Source organism: Ptychodera flava, chromosome 18 (genome assembly GCF_041260155.1).
Source record: "Ptychodera flava strain L36383 chromosome 18, AS_Pfla_20210202, whole genome shotgun sequence".
Lineage (NCBI taxonomy): Eukaryota > Metazoa > Hemichordata > Enteropneusta > Ptychoderidae > Ptychodera > Ptychodera flava.
This window is the reverse complement of record NC_091945.1, coordinates 22364862-22385363: the sequence shown is the minus strand read 5'-3', so window position 1 is coordinate 22385363 and position 20502 is coordinate 22364862. Positions and strand designations below refer to the sequence as shown.

The window sequence follows — 20502 nt, the reverse complement described above, 5'->3', positions numbered from 1 at the left end:
CTGTTTGAAATCTGATGACACAGCTGCGTGACTACTTTCTCATCACAAGTGATAGCTGAGCTTTGTGTCAATAAAGATTACTGAACACAGGTATGCTCCCTTTAGGCTAATTTGTCAGCAGGTATTTGTGAACCCAACAAAGGAAAATCCTTTGAACAAAAAAAACCTGGGTAAGACTAGACTCAAATGTCAGACTCAAATCTTAACAAGTGTACCTGCACAGAACACATTTTTTTTTAATTCTTGCAAGGGTTGTCATGAATAAGCCCCATGTACAGACACTTACTTACTCATCATATCACCTCTCTCTAGGCAAAATAGCTTTAAAATGAAATTGGAATTCAAAATGGACAATAAAGTAACACATTTTGTCATATTATCTGTCAGCATGAAGTTATCATAGAGATTTTTTCTGTGCAAATAACTTATTTTGTGCAAATAAAATATTTCAAATTTTCCTCAACACAGCTAAGTGTGTTACTCATTATAGTTTGACTTCTATAGCTGGGTAGAGATTCTCTAGATAAAGCAGTACATTTGCGAGAATATGGCATAATTTTATGTCATGTGCATAGATAGTTGAGGTTGTGGGTGTACATTTCCAAATGTGAGATCGAATCTGTCCCTCAGTGAATAATGAGTTTGAAACAGCCAACCAATACCGGTACATTGCCACTGGATGTCAGTTGTGAAGGAAACGCCTTGAAAAATTCTATGGCAAATTGGAAATGCCCAACGCACAAACAAAAAGATGCTGATATTTTTCCTGTCCTACCTGTCCAACACGGTATGATTAACCTTTCAAAATTTTCATAGACTGCTCAGTGTTCAAGGAGTGAATCATTCAATATATGTGAAACATCACAAAAAATATGGAATGTAAATATAATTGATTTTTCTAAATGAAACTTGACTTCTAAAATCATGGTATCTCAACTTCAATAGTAAAAATTAGCTGTGTGAGATCTATATTTAGGAAAAACACATACTCCAAACCTCTTGTCTTAGAAATGCTTTATTTGACTGAAATAGTATTTGTCATTTATAGTTTTGAAGGCATACCCACGGTCATGGCAAATCATACATGCCATGAGGCCCCCCAAGAGACTTGAAAATCAACCTGTGCCGTCCTCTGCCAGTACTACTATATCCATATGTATATTCACATTTCACATCCTTGTATATGGATATATGAAAAGCAATATATTGATTACCTACAGTATTTCCCATAATTTCAACTCTATATATTTCGTCTATACACTGGCTGTATATATATGCAATAATACAGAATTTGATCAACTGAAAAGTAGCATTTACTGTCCTTGATTTCTTCACGTACAACAAAATCAAATCAAATGCTGCTGCATGAATTATATGTATTTGACTGCTGTGTTTCGGACAAGATTAACTGTTTCAATAGGAAAACTTTCAGTCATGGAGTTATTCTTGGATAAAACACACGTGTCAATACAAATTTGTAAACTTCATGGGCTTCTGTGTAATACCTCCAGGTCCACCATTTAGTAAATGAAGTAGCAGTTCTGACTGTTGTGTCTTCACCAAGATCCACAACAGAACAGATCATTTAGACCCATGATCTGATTCCAGAATTACAATCAAATGACATAATTTGTAGAATAATTTTACTTTCCTGATAATCTTTGCGGCATTTATTCTGTCACCAGCAGAAAATTTAGACTTTTACTGAAAAAAGCAACTATTTATTATCCTACAATTTCTCACACATATGGCCTTATACAAGTCTGCAATGATTAATATATATATATATATATATATATATATATATATATATATATATATATTTATTTATATATATATATATATATATATATATATATATATATATATATATATAGATATATTATGTTATTATTGATAATGCTCTGCTTTATTTATAACGCTCTGCTTTACCATCGAGCGCTGTAATTTCCCACAAAGACATCTGTATACTTCAATATATATATATCTATTAATGTATAAACAACACAAAGCTGAGAACTAATATTGTACTAGATTAGTTTCTGGCCTTCATAATGACTTTGAGTCATAGTTGCAAATTCAAGGTCAGTTCCATATAAAACAGACAAAGCTCTAGGATAGTCAAATGAATGAACACAATTGTAGCCATCACTGACATGCATGGCTGTAATGTCCTCAAGTACTTGTGGGAGCAGTTATCATTACTGTATACAAGTCTCATTTCATGAGAATTGTTGTCACTACTTTAGAGAAAGTGCTTACATTAGTTAGACATGGTGTGAATGCTCAGAAAAAGACATGTGATCTCAATATGCGTGCAGTGTACACAAATGAGAAATATTTCCTGTAGTTGAAAAGTTTGTGCCAGTCAGACTCAAAGAAACACTCATGAAAATCTCAAGTAATCTTGGAAGAACAAACTATTTGGAACAAAACATCAGTACGGCGTTCCCATTTGAGAGTTATTTTTGCATTTTCATAAAGGAAAAACAATTTTGAAAATTAAGACGTCTTTGAGAGAAAAAAACAAGGCACAACTTTGCTTGGCAATCCACAGCTGAAATCTGATTCCAATATTCTAGTGTTGTTGTCTATTTCGTGAAGTCGAAGAAAACAGTGGATGGTTCCCGATGGGACACATCTTCAGCCTTCCACTGTGATGTCACTGTTTTCAGCTGAGTGTAGAAGTTTATGATCTGCAAATTACAATGAGACAATATTAAATTCATTACACACAGTGAATACTCATAAGCTACTGACAATCAACCATTCAAACGACTTTGAAACTATTAGATGTGTTGATTTCAGTGACTTTTGGTAACACAATTTGCAGTGGTATTGGATAAGTTTCGTTTGAAGGTATGAAATTAAACTTACTGATTTGCCTTGGAAGTTTGCATCGCCAAGGAATGATCCCCTGGATCCAGTGAATGAAAACATCGGCAGTGGAACTGGAATTGGTACATTGACGCCAACCTGAAATTTATTATGATCACAATTATCCAAAGTCAGAGATGTGTGAGAAATCATGACAGGTGTCATGAAATCATTACAGGTGTCCTGAAATCATTATAGGTGGTCTGTTATGTCTTGACAGACTTGATGAAGCCAATGTACATGATTCTTAGATGACTTAAGTTTCATCTTGGATATTTTTATAGGATCTAATTTCAACCTCTACCACAAGAAAAATGGCAATCAAGCATGGCATTATGGATGCTTAATCAAATTGGTGGAGTCATGTCTACATTTGTAATGGAGTGTAGACCTCAGGGTTACCTTATGAAAATGGCTATTTCCAAAATATTGTTCATTGTCGTCAGTGTTGGCCTTGTTAGTGAATGAAAACAGTCAGCTATTGATAGTATAACTGTATTAGTACTGAGCAATTTTCATGAATACATTTGACAAAGTATCATGTGAATGCACTCTGTAGATCTGAAGAGTTCAAGTTCTGCCAACTCAGTTGGTTTGAATAATTCTCCTACAATGACTGCAAAATACACAACTGAAATTATGGTACCCATTACCAAATGTAAATGTTAAAACAACAATACCTATTTGAATTTCATTTTAAAACCAAATGAATTCTGAGGATTTTTCACCTGTCCTACGTCAATCTCATTGGTGAATTTCCGAGCAGTGGCTCCGTTGGTGGTGAAAATAGCAGTGCCGTTTCCATACGGATTGTTGTTGATTAGCTGAATGGCATCTTCCAGTGTGTCCACTGATAGAACGACGAGTACTGGTCCAAAGATCTCCTCTGTGTAGCATGTCATATTTGGCTGTGAAATAGATGAAGAATTTTGCATTCAGATGAAACCTTGGTATCTATGCTGTATGTTTTCAACTAGACTTCACTTGCGGGAAGTGCGTCTTGAGTACCGGTATGTGAAATTACAGTGGACGGAGTAACAAACATCACTTGGGAATTACAGTGGATACCTTCAAGTCCTAATTCAAGATGTGGCTTCTATTGGGAAATCTTTTTTACCATCCCTCAGGGACAAGTCCAAAACAACACATGTGACCAGTACTAGGTACATTTTCAAGATCTCAGTGTGTCTAGTCAACTAGTCTAGTTGACTAGTGTTAATACTCCAGTAATTACATGTGTAAGAAACAAAAACATTAAGGCATGCACACTTGAAGACCATCGGGCCACGTTTTCTGGTAGGAATCAGTGCTAGTCTAAGGGTGCCTGTCAGGTTGAATAATTGCAGACATACCCCCTAGGATAATGTTTAAATGTACTACAGGCTCAGCATATTCTTCAGTCTTGTCGAAAACATGTACCAAGGAAATTATAACAATGGCTACAACTTTTTGTGAAACATTTATTGTACACCAATTAGGTGTACACTATCAAAAGTAATTCCAGTATACTGGGTTGAAACCCAAAAATATACACTAGATTTGTAGACTCAAGAGCAAACTTTGTAAGGTTTGTGTATACAACTGCCAACCTAAATAGATCAGGAATATTATTTAACTTTAATGTATATTATAATGCTGAATCTGGCTGATTGCTGATGTTGTCACCATCTCTCATCATTAAGACGCACAAATAAATATTTGTCTGAAAGTCGACTTAACAGACACCAAGTGGACATTAAGGGCAGAATGTGTACTCTGTCACTATTGCTATGATTGAAAAACTAAAACTGATTCACCAAAAGATCCAAGCAAACAATGCAGTTACCCAAACATTTATAAAACAACATCCGTGGCAACCAGCGTTATTTTAACAAACTAAACCAATTCTCACCTCGACATCAGTCAGAATCGTGGGTCCAACAAAGTTGCCTTTCTCATATCCAGCGACAGAGATGTCTCTGCCGTCCAGGATGATGTTAGCACCCTGGTCAATTCCACTCTGTATTAAATCACAAACTCTCTGTTTGGATGCTGGTGAAATAAGTGGACCAAGATCGGCTCCAGGTTCAATGCCTGCATGTACAAACAAGCTGGTTAGACCAATACAATCAATACAAGATATGATTACCCAAGCTGCATGTTCTGATAGTAGGTTATTAAGCTCATATGATACTGTACATGTATATTTGTCATCAGTATACTCACGTCTGTGTATTAACCATAAAAGTATGTATTATATGTATGGCAGAAAGCCTGGAAAACCAGCCTTGTTGATGTAGATACATGTAGTCTTTTCATGATTTCCAATAGATATTAAAACGTTGTCTCTAATTCATGTACTGCATGTTTTACCAAGATCAACCGTTTGGCAAATTAATATTGGTTGTTGATTTTATATGTATCAGTTACATGCGTACATTGTATGCAATATATTAATCTTGACCACTAAAATTCACGAAGTTAAAATAAGTGACATTATACTGCTCCCCACATAAATTACCCTTCATAAACTACAATCACTGCTCACCAGCTGACACTTTCAGTTCCTTGGCTCTGTCCACCAGTTCAGGAATCCAATCCTTTGACTCACCAACAAACACAGCGGTAGACAACGCCATACAGCGCTGACCAGCTGCTCCGAATGCTGCACCAACCAACTGTGAAAGTCAATAGTTTTACTATGATGAACTCTTCACACTGCGATGTTACACTCACATACTGTTATGCTAACGCCGGACTCAGAATGTGATGTTAGACTCATCATATTGTCATGTTGGACTCATTATACTGTTATGTTAACGCTCAACTGCGATGTTGGACTCATACTGGGATGTTGCACTCACACTGTGATGACAATGGTGATATTATCTTTTGTGAAATATACACATTTAGTTTTAGCATAATGTAATCTCTTATTTTGTGTTTGACACGAAGATACAAATTATTGTGCTTGTTGCAATGCATTAAAAAATACCGTCAATGAAAGTGTGCTCACATTCAGTTTGAATTGGTAAATTCAAGAAATATTTAAACCAGAAAAACAAGAATGACAAAAGCAAATGAGGTCTGCAACTTAGGTACTGGAGGTCATCTTTAGGAACATGCATATCAACTTCTATAGCAATGGGACAAGCAGATCCTACATACATAAGCAAATGTCAACAAAAAAATTAGCCAGAGAAGCTTGACAAAAAGAAAAGGTGGGAGAGTGGGGAAAAAATAAAGAGTGGGAAAAGATATACAAGGGATCTGGTAAACAGTAATGCTACCTCATCAATCTTCTAGCCCCTACCCCCTCCTGAATATCAAATGTTCCATCCCTTTGTTGATCATGTTTACATAAGACCAGCTGGCAGGAAATGTATTTACAACCTTTGGGATGTTTTAATTAATGCTATGAGTGCTATCATTCGAATGTAAACAGCACTTAAATCAGTTACAGATAGTGAAATGCCTTCCACTGTGGGGGGATTACGACATCTGGAATTATCCTGGATCCAAATTTCTCATCAGTTCTTGTGTGTCTTACATGCAAAAGTTGCAAAAATTGGTTCACAATGAAAAAATTTACCTCAGCTTTGTTTTCAGGTCAAATTTTACTATAAATTGATATTAAATATGACAAAATTATGTTCACAGCCTTCGAAACTCTCTCACAACATATCCTGGGTTGATGTAGGTCATTTAAGGTCACAAACTGAGAAAATTACCTAAAATATAAAAATTTGGGGGTTTCCCAACACTTTGAGCAGGAAATTTATCTAATAACATCCCTCGGGACTTTTGTACCAAATTACAAAGCTATCAGACAAGTAATTTTGAGAACAAGTTTTCTTGACCAAAAATGACAAAACTGTCTTAAAATACAAATTTGTATATTTCAGGACAATTTCCACATATCTAACTATTGTCATCCCTGGACATCTGCACACCAAATATAAAAGCTGTCTGTTTACGATTACAGGGGCTTTAAAAAGTAAATATTTTTTAAGATTTTTTGACCAAAAATGACAAAAATTACCCCGAAACAGTAATATTTCCAATTTTGTCGTAATTTTAACAATTAGAAGGGTAACACCCTTGCAAACATCCAATCCAAATTTGAGAGCAATTGGGCTAGCGGTTTCAGAGAAGAAGAAATTTTATTTAAAATGAGAAAAATAACCAAAAATTCAGCAAAAATACAAAATTCAAATATCTTCACGATATTAATACAACTGATTTTGATCAACTTTAGGAACCTGTATACCAAATATCAAAGCTATCAGATTAGTAGTTTTTGAATTTTGACCAAAATTCGGAAAATTGCCCCAAAATTACAAATATGAAAATTTCAATTCAATTTGTATAAACTTGACTGAAGTCATCCTGAGGAACATGTATACCAACTTTCAAAGCAATCAGATGAGTGGTTTCAGAGAAAAACATTTTTTGACTAAAAACTGAAAAAATTACCCCAAAAATAGAAACATGCAAATTTCATCCCAAATTTTAAACACCTAATTTAGTGTGCCTAAAGAAACCTGCGCACCAAGTTTCAACCCTATCTGACCAACGGTTACAGAGTTTTAGCAATTTGCAGGGTTTTTCCTTTTTTCCCCTCATTTGCATATTTTTGACACTGACAAGTTCATTTGAACAAATTCACATCTACACCCCTAGGTGCACCTGTACACCAAATACTAAGACAGTAGGTGCTGCGGTTTAGGTGTTTTTGATGTGGACGGACATACATACATACATACATACATACATACATACATACATACATACATACATACATACATACATACATACATACATACAGACATGCAAATCGGATGCAAATGAACTGATTCAGCTTATACGATTACCTCACATTGGTATACCAAATGTGAGCTAAAAAGCAATAGAGGAAGCCTACCCCCCCCCCCCCCAACCACAACCACACCTTGGGTATGTGCTGGTAGATGGTACCCATATTTCATGCAAATTGGGTCATACAATTTGATACTGAGGATATGTGTTAAAACAGAAGGTACCACGTTGCTCTTTAAATCTATGCTTGCTTGTGTTACATGCCAAATGACACTATCAATTAACATTTCAAATCCAATATTAACTAGTCTTAAAATATAATGATAAGGCAGCACAATTTTCCCCTGCAAAGTGAATTCCCATTGGCTGCATGTGAATCAACACACCTGGTTGAGAGAGTTTTCCTTGTTTGCATCTGGCATAATGACACCGTGATTCTTGGCGGCCATGTTGCACTGGACACGCTTGCCATTCTTGGTTCCGCGTTCATAGATGTGTTTGCCAGCGAGATCGGCACCGACAAAGGAGATGGCTCTGATGTCAGGGTGGTCACAGATGAAGTTTACAGCTGTAAAATGTCAAGTGTGAAATGTAATGAATTATGAAAATGAAGTATATAGAATAATATCAGCTGCTAAACTGAAAGCTATACTGTCACCTGTTCCATTTTTGCCACAGTTACCATGGAAAGAGAAAATCTAACAAATCACAGATTTTAGTAAGTGGGTGGCCACTTTTTAAAATAGCGCCCTCACATGGGCATTTTGAATACCAAGGAACGCTCCTTTGACCATATATGGGCATATTTAGATTACTGGTGACTTTTACCTTTAATCCTCTTTCTACCAGGCTCCATAGACAAACCACACAAACAAATACAGCTTGGAAGAAAGAGGAGACAGAGAATTAAATTGTTTTTTCCTATTTCGACTGAACTGAATAGTATCAGTATAGTGCAGATCTTACATTATCTCTATGGTAAAATCAAAGACTTTTGAAAAACAATTATTTCACCATTCACAAATGCCTCTCAACTGCAATTAGTGAAGATCCTATCATCAGATGTCCATGAAATGAAATACTGCAGTTTATTATATTATGAGGTTATTACGAAAATACCGCAAAGGATGCACGAGGACATTGGCGCAGCGTATCGCCCGACGCGAAGCGGAGGGCGATGCGCAGCGCCAATGTCCGAGTGCATCCTTTGCGGTATTTTCGTAATAACCTTATTATTATACATCTTACATTCCTGATCGGGGCATCAAAATGTCGGAGTAGTGACCGTTTTCGTGCAATGTCAACAATTTTTCTTCCGATTTTATCGCGCCAGTGTGGAACGCTACCTCGGACGCGCTTCTGCAAGTTTTGGAGTGTGTGCACTACACATATACTAGACTCTCCACAGTCGCTGTGCCTTGTTTTGTGCGCGCCGCGATGGGCCTGCATTCGAAGGCTGTGCAGCTGTGAGCACGCGCTGCCAGACACAGCCTGGATTCGCGTCGCGTCTCTGAAGGGCGCGTGCGTGTTCCAACAGGGAAGAACGCGAATCGCAGGGTCTCTGCCAGACTACACATATACGTACGTACAGAGCACGCGAGAGACTTGTTGTGGCACTTGTCCAAGGGGTCCCTTGAAACCGTTCTACAGTGAACGCGCAGATACAGCCGCAGGGAATGGGGCGCCTTGAAACCGTACGTGTTACGGAACGGGCGAGCGTTCCGTACGGCTTTTTTAGCGCACGCTAAATTCTATTGTTCTCGATGGTAGATGTATAATAGTCGCGCCAGCGGCTTACTGACTACGCATGCGCTTATTCATAATATACTATGCGAGTAACCGGAAGTGTACCCTTCTTTCATGGGCGCCGCCATGTTTTTTTTTTTGAGTACTCGTAAATAAACAAAAACGAACAAATTACCATCATATAACATGCCTTTTATAAAATATACCTCTTTTATGAGCCAGTAAATGTTATTATGCACCTTGTCGCTGACACAAAATATCGTTAATATAGATAAAGGGAGAAAATTGTCGTGTATATGAACGGGGGCATACGCAAAGAATGCTGGGATTGAATTATAGAAGAGCGCCCCCTGTGTCAATAATTAGATTCAAAAATTGCCAGTTTTAAGACGGAACGCTATAGTTTTCAGCTTGCAAGTGGAAGGTGGGCAGTGCGGTTACCATTGCAATGATAATGATTGCATAATACGTCCCTTGTTTATCGCAATAGGCTGTTATCATTGTAAAAATTGCCAATTTTTGTCCAAAATTTTTACACGCTACAGAAAATCTATACCTGCCCTGCTGCAGGGTTTGACGTCGTGTACGTACGTGAACTGCTTTCATCAGAGGGAAACTGGGCATACCGTAGTTGTCATATAAACGTTTATGAAGTAACAATTACAGTTTATCATGAATCAATACAAATAACATTGCCAATCTTTAATAACCCCTGGCGCGACACCAAGGGCTGAGCCCTATATAATATTATTAATAGTCGCGCCAGCGGCTTACTGACTACGTATGCGCATATTTATAATATACTATGCGACTAACCGGAAGTGTACCCTACCTTCTTGGGCGCCGCCATGTTTTTTGGAGTACTCGTAAATAAACAAATACAAAACGTGCAAATTATTATTTTATAACATGCCATTTATAAAATATATATTTTGTTAGCCAGTTAATGTTATTATCTACCTTGTCGCTGATACAAAATATCGTTAATATCACGCATAAAAAGTAGAAAATGGGAGAAAACTGTCGTGCATATGAACGGGGGCATACGCAAAGAATGCTGGGATTGAATTTAAGAAAAGCGCCCCCTGTGTCAATAACTAGATTCAAAAATTGCCAGTTTTTAGACGGAACGCTCTAGTTTTCAGCTTGCAAGTGGAAGGTGGGCAGTGCGGTTACCATTGCAATGGTAACGATGGCATAATACGTCCCTTGTTTAACACAATAGGCTGTTATCATGGTAAAAATTGCCAATTTTTGTCCAACATTTTTACACATTACAGAAAATCTATTCCTGCACTGCTGCAGGGTTTGACGTCGTGTACGTCAGTGTACGTACGTGAACTGTTTTCATCAGAGGGAAAGTGGGCATAGTTGTCATATAAACGTATATGAAGTAACAATTAATTATATTTTATCATGAATCAATACAAATAACATTGCCAATCTTAACCCCTGGCGCGACACCAAGGGCTGAGCCCTATATAATATTAATTTGTATTATTACATATGTACCACAGATTACTTGCATCGAAGCGCGCGCGTACTACCGGTATTTGCACTGCAGTGCAATACCAAAAACATTATGCCATACCTTTATGTTAATGAGTATTTACCAACTTTGACCCGGAACTATTTTTGTTTGTAAACACAAAAAATGCCGTCTACAAGATTTCATTTCACTTTGGTTCGATGCTAGTTATAGTAAAATGCATGGCATTACCGATTAAAAACTACAACAAAGAAAATTGTCTGTACTTATTATAGTGTGAGGATGATTTTTATTATCCGGAAGAGCAGTTTGTTTGTCAGCGAAGCAAAAACATGGACAACTGGCGACGTCCGTTTCTAGTTCCATGGATACACGGTGGCCGCCGTACCACGGCGGCCATCATACATCGAAACACATAACTGCGGACGCAGCGGAGCCAATTTAACAAACAGTTAACATTTTCAGAGACGTTTTTGCCAGTAGTTTTCTCACCCGACATTCCCTGTTTACAATAGAAAGTCACTTTTGCATGCAGTTTACTCTGTCTGTGCTCGTGTGTCCTACACGCTAATGATAACAGTGATCTCTGTGCAAGGTAGCCTAAACACTGAAATTTGATCGTTCGACAAGTTACGTTTGCCGTATCTTAAATTTCCCGTAAAAATCTTCGAACTGTTATTTGTATCGATCATTTAGAAGAATTTCAAGCTCAAAATGTGAAAAAATCAAAAGCGTTCCATATTCAAAGTTCTCTTCGTTTGGCTATCTGTGGCTACGTATGTATGTGTGAGCGATCGCAAGCAGAGTTACGAGCCCTCCAACGTTCCTCTTACGTCATCCTTGATAAACAAGTAAACAATAGTTTAGCCAATCAAAATAAAGGTATGGCGGCGCTGACCAATGAAATGAAAGCTGATTCGATGACTCATTACAGTGATGTCAATGTTATATAACTCCGCAGGGTCGCCCTGAAGCTTTGACAGACAAGTAGTACGCACGACTAATCGTCGATTTTCTCGATAAATGATGCAAATAAAAGATAGAACATATGTAATAATAACAGAACCCCATGGCCGGTGAGTGCAAGCGCGCCGTACTAGCGGTATTTGCACGAGTGCTGCGGTGTATTCGGCAGCAGTCGTGAAAGGACAGCCGAATACACGGCAGCACTCGTGCAAATACCGCTAGTACGGCGCGCTTGCACTCACCGGCCATGGGGTTCTGTCATATTATTGTTACAACAGTGAGTATTTTACTATATCTATCAAGATTATCAGAGAGATGGCCGGAGTGGTAAGATTTTTTCACCATCATGTTTTCAAAAAAACCAATCCTTTCAAAAACTACATCCTTGTTAGTCTTTATGCATTGTAGAGCAAACCTTTGAAGTCATAATTGTGCTAAAATAAATTGCTCCAGGGAATCTAGAATACCCATGTATCATCATAGCCTGTATGCGTTATATTTATTAAGCGCATATTTTTCAAATATTTCTACTCTGAGGTCTTTGTATGTGAGCCACGTGAGAAGCCACCTAGAATACTGCAGTGTTATATGGTTTCCATGGCAAGTAACACAAATTGATAAAATTGAAAGAGTGCAGCAAAAGTTTAGTAAATGTTTATGCTTTAAATCAAATCTGCAATATACTTCAGCAGAGTATTATTTTCTCAGTACCAGGTTTAAGTTTCCCCCACTGGTAAGGAGGCGTAAATATTTAGTTGGCACTTTTGTTTTCAAACTGGTCAATGCACATTATAATTGCTCGTCCATTTTGTCCAAAATACCTTTTAACGTACCATGCAGACAGCTGCGTAATAGCTACATTTTCCGCATCAGTGCCTCTAGAATTAATCTCAGGAAACAGTCTCTCCAATTTTAACGTGTTTAAATACTATTAATGGAATTTTAAAAGATCATCCAAATATTGATTTATTTAGTTCTACTTCCACCTTTCGGCATTCGCAGCAGGGTGCATGTTTTTATTAGTTTCCTTGATTGTTGTTTTCAACTATGTGTTTAAGTTATGATTGTGATGTAATTTTTTATTTTTTTTGAGTATAGTTTTCTTTTTTATATTGTTAAGTTTAATATATTTCCAAGGTGCCTGTAAATTGGCTTTATGCCCGTTGGTCTACCTAAATAATTAAATAAATAAATAAATAAAATTTCCATCTTTTCCTTATTTTAAAGGATCCGGAGAAGTTTGTACATTCAAGTACAATGTGAACAAAACCTAACTGTACATGTCAGTAGTTAAAAGTATTTTAAAGGTTTAAGGTTACCATCATGCTGGCCATGGATGACATTAACAACTCCTGGAGGAAATCCTGCTTCGATGGCTAACTCAATCAACTTCATTGTTCCACCTGGATCACGTTCCGATGGCTTCAATATGGAAGTGTTACCACACACTGCTGACACCGGAAACATCTACAGAAAGATAACTCATCCCTGTGTTGAATACACATTTATAAATACACCTACATGTACAGTAAAGATTGCAGGGGTGAAAATTGTTCATCATGGTAGAAAAAACATTATGTTTTGGGTATTGTTTATTATAAAGTTAACGTACAAGACTGGTACATCTACATTAAATGATGGCACTATAGATCTACACACAGACTATACTATCCCTTCAGTAGATCTAGAAGGCTTATTTGTAGACAAAGACACAAAAGCTGTTCATATACTTGAAGCTTCATCTACCAAATTCTCTTCCTAACAGACACAAGTCATACTGGTCATCCATACTTGTCTACACGTAATAAACCTTTGTCTACTGGCTTCTAGATCTTAGTATATGCCTCATCTACAAAATGTAACACTTTCCTTTTACCTACATGTACGTGTACACTTTACATGTATATTCTAGTGTACCCTGAGCTTTTCATTATGTCATATGACCTAGACATTTTTCTGTCCCAGCACACAGAATCACCTGATAAAAGTTGCAAAGGCTGTATACATTCATAAAAGATTCATTATCGCACAGCATTATGGGAAAGCTCCATTAACTTTGGAATACCCAACTTCCCTACTTGGTTATCAGAGGATTAATCTCTATGTCAACATTTGCAAACAGATTATCTTGAGTGAGTCCATTGTTCCTATAATAGCACCAGCTTGATAAGATAAACGTAACAATGGAACATTAACACCTAGGGGGATTAAAAGTCTTCTGTTTGTCACCCGAGTTGGTCAGGCAAAGACCCGGGTTTCAGGTACCATGCAAGTTAATGCAGTCTTTCCCTAATGGTTCACATGCTCGGTCATAGGTGAATAGACCTGATGATTGATTCAGGTTTCTGACCAAAAAATGGTTAGGGTTGTCCAACATTTTGAAATCTTTGACTGCAATTTTGATTATTTTTTACTTAAAATTATGAAACAATTAACTAGGCAAGGATTTTGTTATTAACAGAAAGTTTTCAACAGATCGAAATGAGGAGAATCTTACCCAGAGAGGTATCAGGGCTGGAAAGTTGAAGCTAAAATGAAAATAAACAAATTACTGAATCAGCGAAAACCATTTCCATACCGACATCATTTTTTCTGCTCACACTGAAGTCATTATTTTTACAATTATACCATGATTTTCACAATAGACCATAAAAATTTCAAACTTCACAAAGTTAAATGATATGGCAAGGGTGATATTTTGTGTTCATCTGACCTGTACAGCAGTTTAAGCATCCATCAGCTTTGTGTTTGTAGAATCCAAGCGAGCAACCATCAAAAGAAACTTGGTGAATATATAAATTGGAGGTTTTGTCAAGTGATAAATGAAGAGCACAATTTAAAGTATATGATCGTAACTTACGGTGTGATACCAGCAGTGACACCAAGAGGAATTCTGAAAGACATTATGTCCATGTCTTTGGTGATGGCGGGTAAGGTCTCTCCAAGTTGTAATGATGTGATGGAGCAGGCATGTTCAACAACCTCTGCAGAATTTGATGAAAAGAAAACATTGTGATTGGGGCGTAGAATGATATTCCATCATTTTTGAGGAGAAACCAATTGATATTTAATAAACTTTCAAATTTGCAACTCTAAAATGATGAAACTTCAGGTGTCAATAAGAGAGTTGTTCATCTCAGAGTGATATACCAGAAGAAAGGGTATACTTGTGATGTCTAAAGACAGATTAGTGACAATTTAATTATACAAATCCCTTGTACACACTCATCGAAGATGCAACACATAATCTGTCCAGCTCAATTTCTCTTGTAACCAAGGTATTTTACTTGCCACACATTGTACTCAAGAATATTCATATTTTACTGAGTTGTGCAGAAAGGTCAGTATTGTCACTGATGTTTACTGCAACTCTACCAGTGTAAGCTTGAAAGCTGATATTGCTTGAGCAAGAGCAACTGTGTAGAATCTACAGCATTACTTACGGAGACCTCTCATCACATCGCCCTCTGCATCAGCCAATGTCTTGCCTTGTTCCAGAGTAATCAACTTAGCGATGTCTTTCTGAAAAGATCAATAGTTGATGGGAAGGAAAAACTAGAATTTAAGTTCCCTGATAGTTTAACTTTTCCATCTGCATAGTAGGTTTACTTAATTACTTTATCAGTATTCTGTAATTGTACTTTTTAAATAAATGTTTTCAGTATAAATTGTTGCATGCAATGTCTGGGTCGCGTACCTTCTAACACAGCCAGTTAAAACTCAGATGTGGACTAATTTCTCAATAGAGTGTGTGCGTAGCATGCAAAAAATTAGTGGCACCAGTTTTACAAGTGGTATAGCCACAAACTGATGATGTCAAATCGCCATACACAAACACAGACGCCTTGTTGGCACTGTGTATGAACTGTGTACACGATTTGACATCATCAGTTTGTGGCTATACCACTTGTAAAATGGTGACAAAGTAACTTTCTCAGCATGCTGCATATATTATAGCCTTGTTGATAATGAGTCAAATACCACATTCAAGTGCCATATAGCACAGACCATGACATTGTTACAGTAGCAGATCAACTAAAGACTATGATGAAAACCCATTGTTAAGTTATGTAAACTCTCCATGCCTGTGCATTTTTCATTTTAAACCTAGTAATTCAAAAAAATTTGTTGCAGATTTCATAAGATTGGTTGTAAAATATTGCCTGCAACACTTTTATTTCATGCATCTCTGAAATAAGAATATTACAGCTAGCAGACTAAAGTGCAGTTCATCCCTGGAAATTAAAATCAACTACAATTCTTGCAACAAGGCAAACAGTACTATGACCAAACATTAAAATTAGTTGAATTGTACACACTCTTCATTAGATTTTTCATCAATTTCACAAAATGAGGTAAAACAGAACTAAACACATAATGTATGGCAAATAAGTGAACTGGCAGAGATTCCTTAATGAAAAACACTGGTGGCAGAATTGAACAGGTCTATGCATCAGGTAACATTGCTATGCAAGGTATTAGATGTGTAGGGATTATCTCAGGAGGCAAGACAGCTGGTTGTAGAATGCACTAATCAAGGTGTTATTAGGTCTGTATAATAGCACAGTATACTAATGAACCGTTGACTATAACATTTTATGTACCAAGCTGCTGCTCAGAACCCATCGCCGCTCTATGCACAAGTTTATTATAGAGTTAACAACTATATATTTTGACTGATTCTTTTCTACCTCACCACTATTGTCAATCTCCCAACCTTGATGGATGCAAGATTCAGAAATCTTCATTCAGATTTCCTGTTAATAAATACTTACTATGTTGTCTTTGATCAGTTTCTGGAACTTAAAGATGACTTGCTGCCTTGCCAGAATCGAGGTCTGTGACCATTCTGGATACGCCGCCTTGGCAGAAGCCACAGCTGCTTCCATTTCATCCTTTGTGTTTTTTGGTACTCTGGTAACCACTTCATTGGTGGCCTATATGCAAATCATATGCAGATTACAATAATATATGCAAAAGAAAATATCATGTGATATGATAATGTAGATTATAGCTACAATGTATCATGAATTATGTTGCTACTTTGTAAATAAAAGAATATCGCAAAAGGATGTTTAAATCTGGGGTTACTCTTTCTAATCAAGTGATCAGATCAGAATCTGCATTAGGATTAAGTTGCTTATTTAGGCATAGATTTTAAAAAACGGATATTAAAAAACGCAAGTACTTACAGGATTATGAACATCTAACCATTCTGTTGTCTTGGAATCCAAAAATTCGTTGTCTATTACATACTTTGTCGTTGGCTGAGACAATAAGAATGCATAGAAAACATGTTTTAGAATGTACATGGAAATATTGAGTTCTGTAAGAGATATTTACCGGGTACATAATACCATACATATTTCTCATTGTATAATTCACTCATTGTATAATCCAATCCAAAGCCCAATGGATATGTTTGTGAGATAGATTTCACATAAGGTGAACAGCAAATGTTTGTAATGCTTGAAAAGGAATATGATTGAAATGGATATATGCTGATAGAGACATGGATTGGTCTGTGCCAATATTGAAGGTAGAATATGCCCCCGGGATCGATATTGAGACACTCTAAAATATTACAATACTTCGCTGATATGCTACTTGTTGGACTCATTTTGAAGCCAGTAGAGTACATATTTGAATTGTCTATGTCTATGTGTGTAATATTTTAACAATTGAGTACATAAATATATGTCCCTAGATACATTCTACATTAAGGAAACTTTCAACAAAACGTTTAAACTTTTGATTTTTGAGATGTGTATAATCTTGAGCTATAATTATGTACGTGCTTTCACAGAAACTAAGAATCCACATTTTGTCATTAATTTATTCACAGGAAAGAAATATACCAATGTGACTGTATTCAGGGAACCTCACTGCAGAATGTCATTATACAAACAAAATGGAACAGAATAAAATTTGCACAGATGGATCAACAAGGTTGATGATGATGACAATCAATAATGATGACCATCATCATTGTAATCAATCTCATGAACTAATTGCAATTTTGTTATTATTTAATCATGATATTTTCCGATTGAATTCTCTGGACAAGTGAATAAAGAGATAAAAATCATACCACACTGCTGCTGTACACCCTTGATATCTTCAACAAATTCAGAGCCTGTGTAAGAAATAAAAAAACAAAATGAGAATGAACAAGTTGAAGTTAGTCCATTGTTATAGCTACCTAGTCTGGTGTTCATTTGCAATCAGGTGTCTTATGAAGCCAACATGAATGTATGTATAAATGAAGTATACACTGGTGAGATACTTATATATAATCCCATGGTATTTTTCTCTGTTTAACATCATCGTATACGAGTGTTTTTTTGCGGAGCTGTACAACTTGAGGCCAAAGATGAAAAGTTTTGTGGTTCCATGAAAAACACTCCTGTATGGTGACATTAAACAGAGAAAAATTCCAATGGATTATATACTTATTACATGAACAGTCTGCTGGTACTTTTCATTTGATGTTGATGGATCAAAATTATTGTAACAAAGTGCATGATTTTTTTTCGCGATTTTGTGTTTTATTTACGCGGATTACTTTCATTTAATGATAAAGCAGCCCGTCACCCAGGTGATGTGCAAATTTTTACAGGTATACTTTCATTCATAATACCGATTAAGCCTAAATTTTCATACACCGAATGGTATCTCCACCAATCAGACATACAGATTCGGTCATGTGCGGGTGTCAATCATTGTCTCGCGCTGGACCAATGCCAAGGCAAGTCCGCCATCCGGCGCGGGGGACATAGCTTTCACCGCGCTATAGCGACGGATAACCATAGTATTTTGAGTTATTTAGAATATCTACAATTATATTTATGAAGTTAATGCAACGACACGATCGAAACAGTAGTTATCATTCTTAGAGATGCTGTGGCTTTTAAAATATCACAAGTTTACGACCTTGGCGAGCCCGAAAGATTCAGATCGATGAACGAACACAGAGTGTACGCTTGTAGCGGGCACTGCCGTCACCAGTCTCCGCCGGTGGCCATGTCAGTCGTCAATGTTTTCGTCTTCTATGTCTCTTTCCGGAAGATTATACGGTATTCATTTATTCTTGGGAATAGCTAAAGCTTTAGCGACTCGAAATTTCGTTGTACATGCCTTCTATGTTTCCATATCTGGATTTATTAGGTCCCCTTTTTGTCAAAATGCCACCAGAGCACGGCATCGATCACGACAAATCGGTCTGTGTCGCGACGTGTGGTACGAACGGTACAATTGCAGAAAAAAGTTCCGGTTGATGACGTGCAACAGGGGTAATATGGATTTCTTATCAGTGCTGGTGTACGTCACAAAGTTCAGCTTAATAAATTTATTATTATTATTATTATGTTGTTTGTTGTTGTTGTTGTTGTTGTTTTGTTTTTTTTATACATCATTGCTTTCCCCTTCCCTTTTTACATTACTAGCTGAGTAAATATGCGTAGGTTTCCGGAAAGAGCACGTCACGTGACTAACATGCAATGGCAGCCCAGCCTTCGCGTGCCTCTGTGCAAACGAAAGTCGGTCACATCGGTTTTAAAACGGTAAATCGGCGGCAGGACTTGTCATATCATCAACTTATTCTAAAGAAGCTGAGATGCTGACCAGGGGCCGAGTAAACTTGTCTTACACCAATCAACGTGAGAAATATAGCGCGTCTTCTGAAGTCGAGAGACTAGAGAGTGGCACATGTACACGGTACAATACTACACCGACACTGCACCGACATGACAGCTAGCTCTGTCTGGGTGAGGGTAATGCTAGTAAATACAAGTACATATTGCTCACTGAACGAATCATATCAAATCTAGCGCACCCGTCATGTTGCTTTGAAGATCTTTTAGTGCCAGAAACATAGAGACGCATGCACGGTTCGCCAACCATCTCTGCACAGCCTTTCTACCCCATGGCCTGCATAAGTTGTGAGCAAACAAAGCCGTAGGCCTACGTACGCGTGTTGCGTTGTTCACAAGCATGGTATTATAATGTCAGCCTATCTATCGTGACCAAACGTATGCAGAACTCTCTCTGCCAACCATGGTTGTCCAGCCTCTCTCTCAAATTTTATCATGACGAACACGGACGTACCTTAATTGGCTTTAACTTCGTTGCACGCAGCATGACGATGTTCCAAGCAGGCATACGCACGAATGCAGTGACCTCGAACACGGTCACCCCTGCGCGGCGTGACCTTTGAAAGAAGTTCACTCTAGTGACCTGGTATGACCTTTTCAATTTATTAAAGACTGCATGGTTATGCTGGGTAGTGTCACATGGCACTTGACTTAAGAAAGCTTTATTTCAGGAGATATACTTTAAATATGTTAACTTATACATTTACTTCAGCCTGTAGCTCCGATCCATTATGTGACCGTACGTACACAGCACAGCAGCAGGGTGGTGAGGCAGGCAGGGGCAGGCAGCCGGCATCCAAACAGGCGAATTTTAGAAATCCTAAACCATGGGTGTTTCCACAGGTAAACATTCTATTCCAACTTATTATAAATGTAATTAAGAATTGAATGGTGAAATAATAGATGTCCGTAACTGCAGTACCGCTACGATAACACCCCCCCCCCCCCCGAATTTTCCCTCCCGCCATCTCCATC

General features: G+C 37.3%; 1 protein-coding gene across 2 annotated transcripts; it reads right to left on the bottom strand.

Moving 5' to 3' along the window:
- Positions 1 to 999: 999 nt before the first annotated feature.
- On the bottom strand, positions 1000 to 20082 carry LOC139117174 (probable methylmalonate-semialdehyde/malonate-semialdehyde dehydrogenase [acylating], mitochondrial). Of its 2 annotated transcripts, none has more exons than XM_070680065.1 (15): positions 19982 to 20082; positions 17967 to 18011; positions 17068 to 17142; positions 16651 to 16812; positions 15319 to 15397; positions 14736 to 14859; positions 14373 to 14403; positions 13195 to 13342; positions 8061 to 8242; positions 5405 to 5534; positions 4769 to 4950; positions 3606 to 3785; positions 2878 to 2976; positions 1933 to 2696; positions 1000 to 1717 (listed from the first exon to the last, which is right to left on the bottom strand). In XM_070680065.1, the coding sequence occupies exons 1-14, from the start codon at positions 20033 to 20035 to the stop codon at positions 2592 to 2594; spliced, it is 1596 nt and encodes a 531-aa protein (XP_070536166.1). In that variant the 5' UTR covers positions 20036 to 20082; the 3' UTR covers positions 1000 to 1717; positions 1933 to 2591. The 2 variants fall into 2 exon arrangements, with proteins under 2 accessions (XP_070536166.1, XP_070536167.1); XM_070680066.1 differs by having other exon boundaries at positions 1000 to 1763; positions 1972 to 2696.
- Positions 20083 to 20502: the final 420 nt, after the last annotated feature.

What these genes read in the sequence shown, in the direction of transcription:
- LOC139117174 (XM_070680065.1), bottom strand. Translation starts at nt 20,035, where the DNA reads ATGCCTGCTTGGAACATCGTCATGCTGCGTGCAACGAAGTTAAAGCCA. An exon ending in CGATGTGATGAGAGGTCTCC is followed by an intron (nt 14,860 to 15,318) that starts GTAAGTAATGCT and finishes CAAATTCTGCAG; the next exon opens with AGGTTGTTGAACATGCCTGC. An exon ending in CGATTCTGACTGATGTCGAG is followed by an intron (nt 3,786 to 4,768) that starts GTGAGAATTGGT and finishes TCTATTTCACAG; the next exon opens with CCAAATATGACATGCTACAC.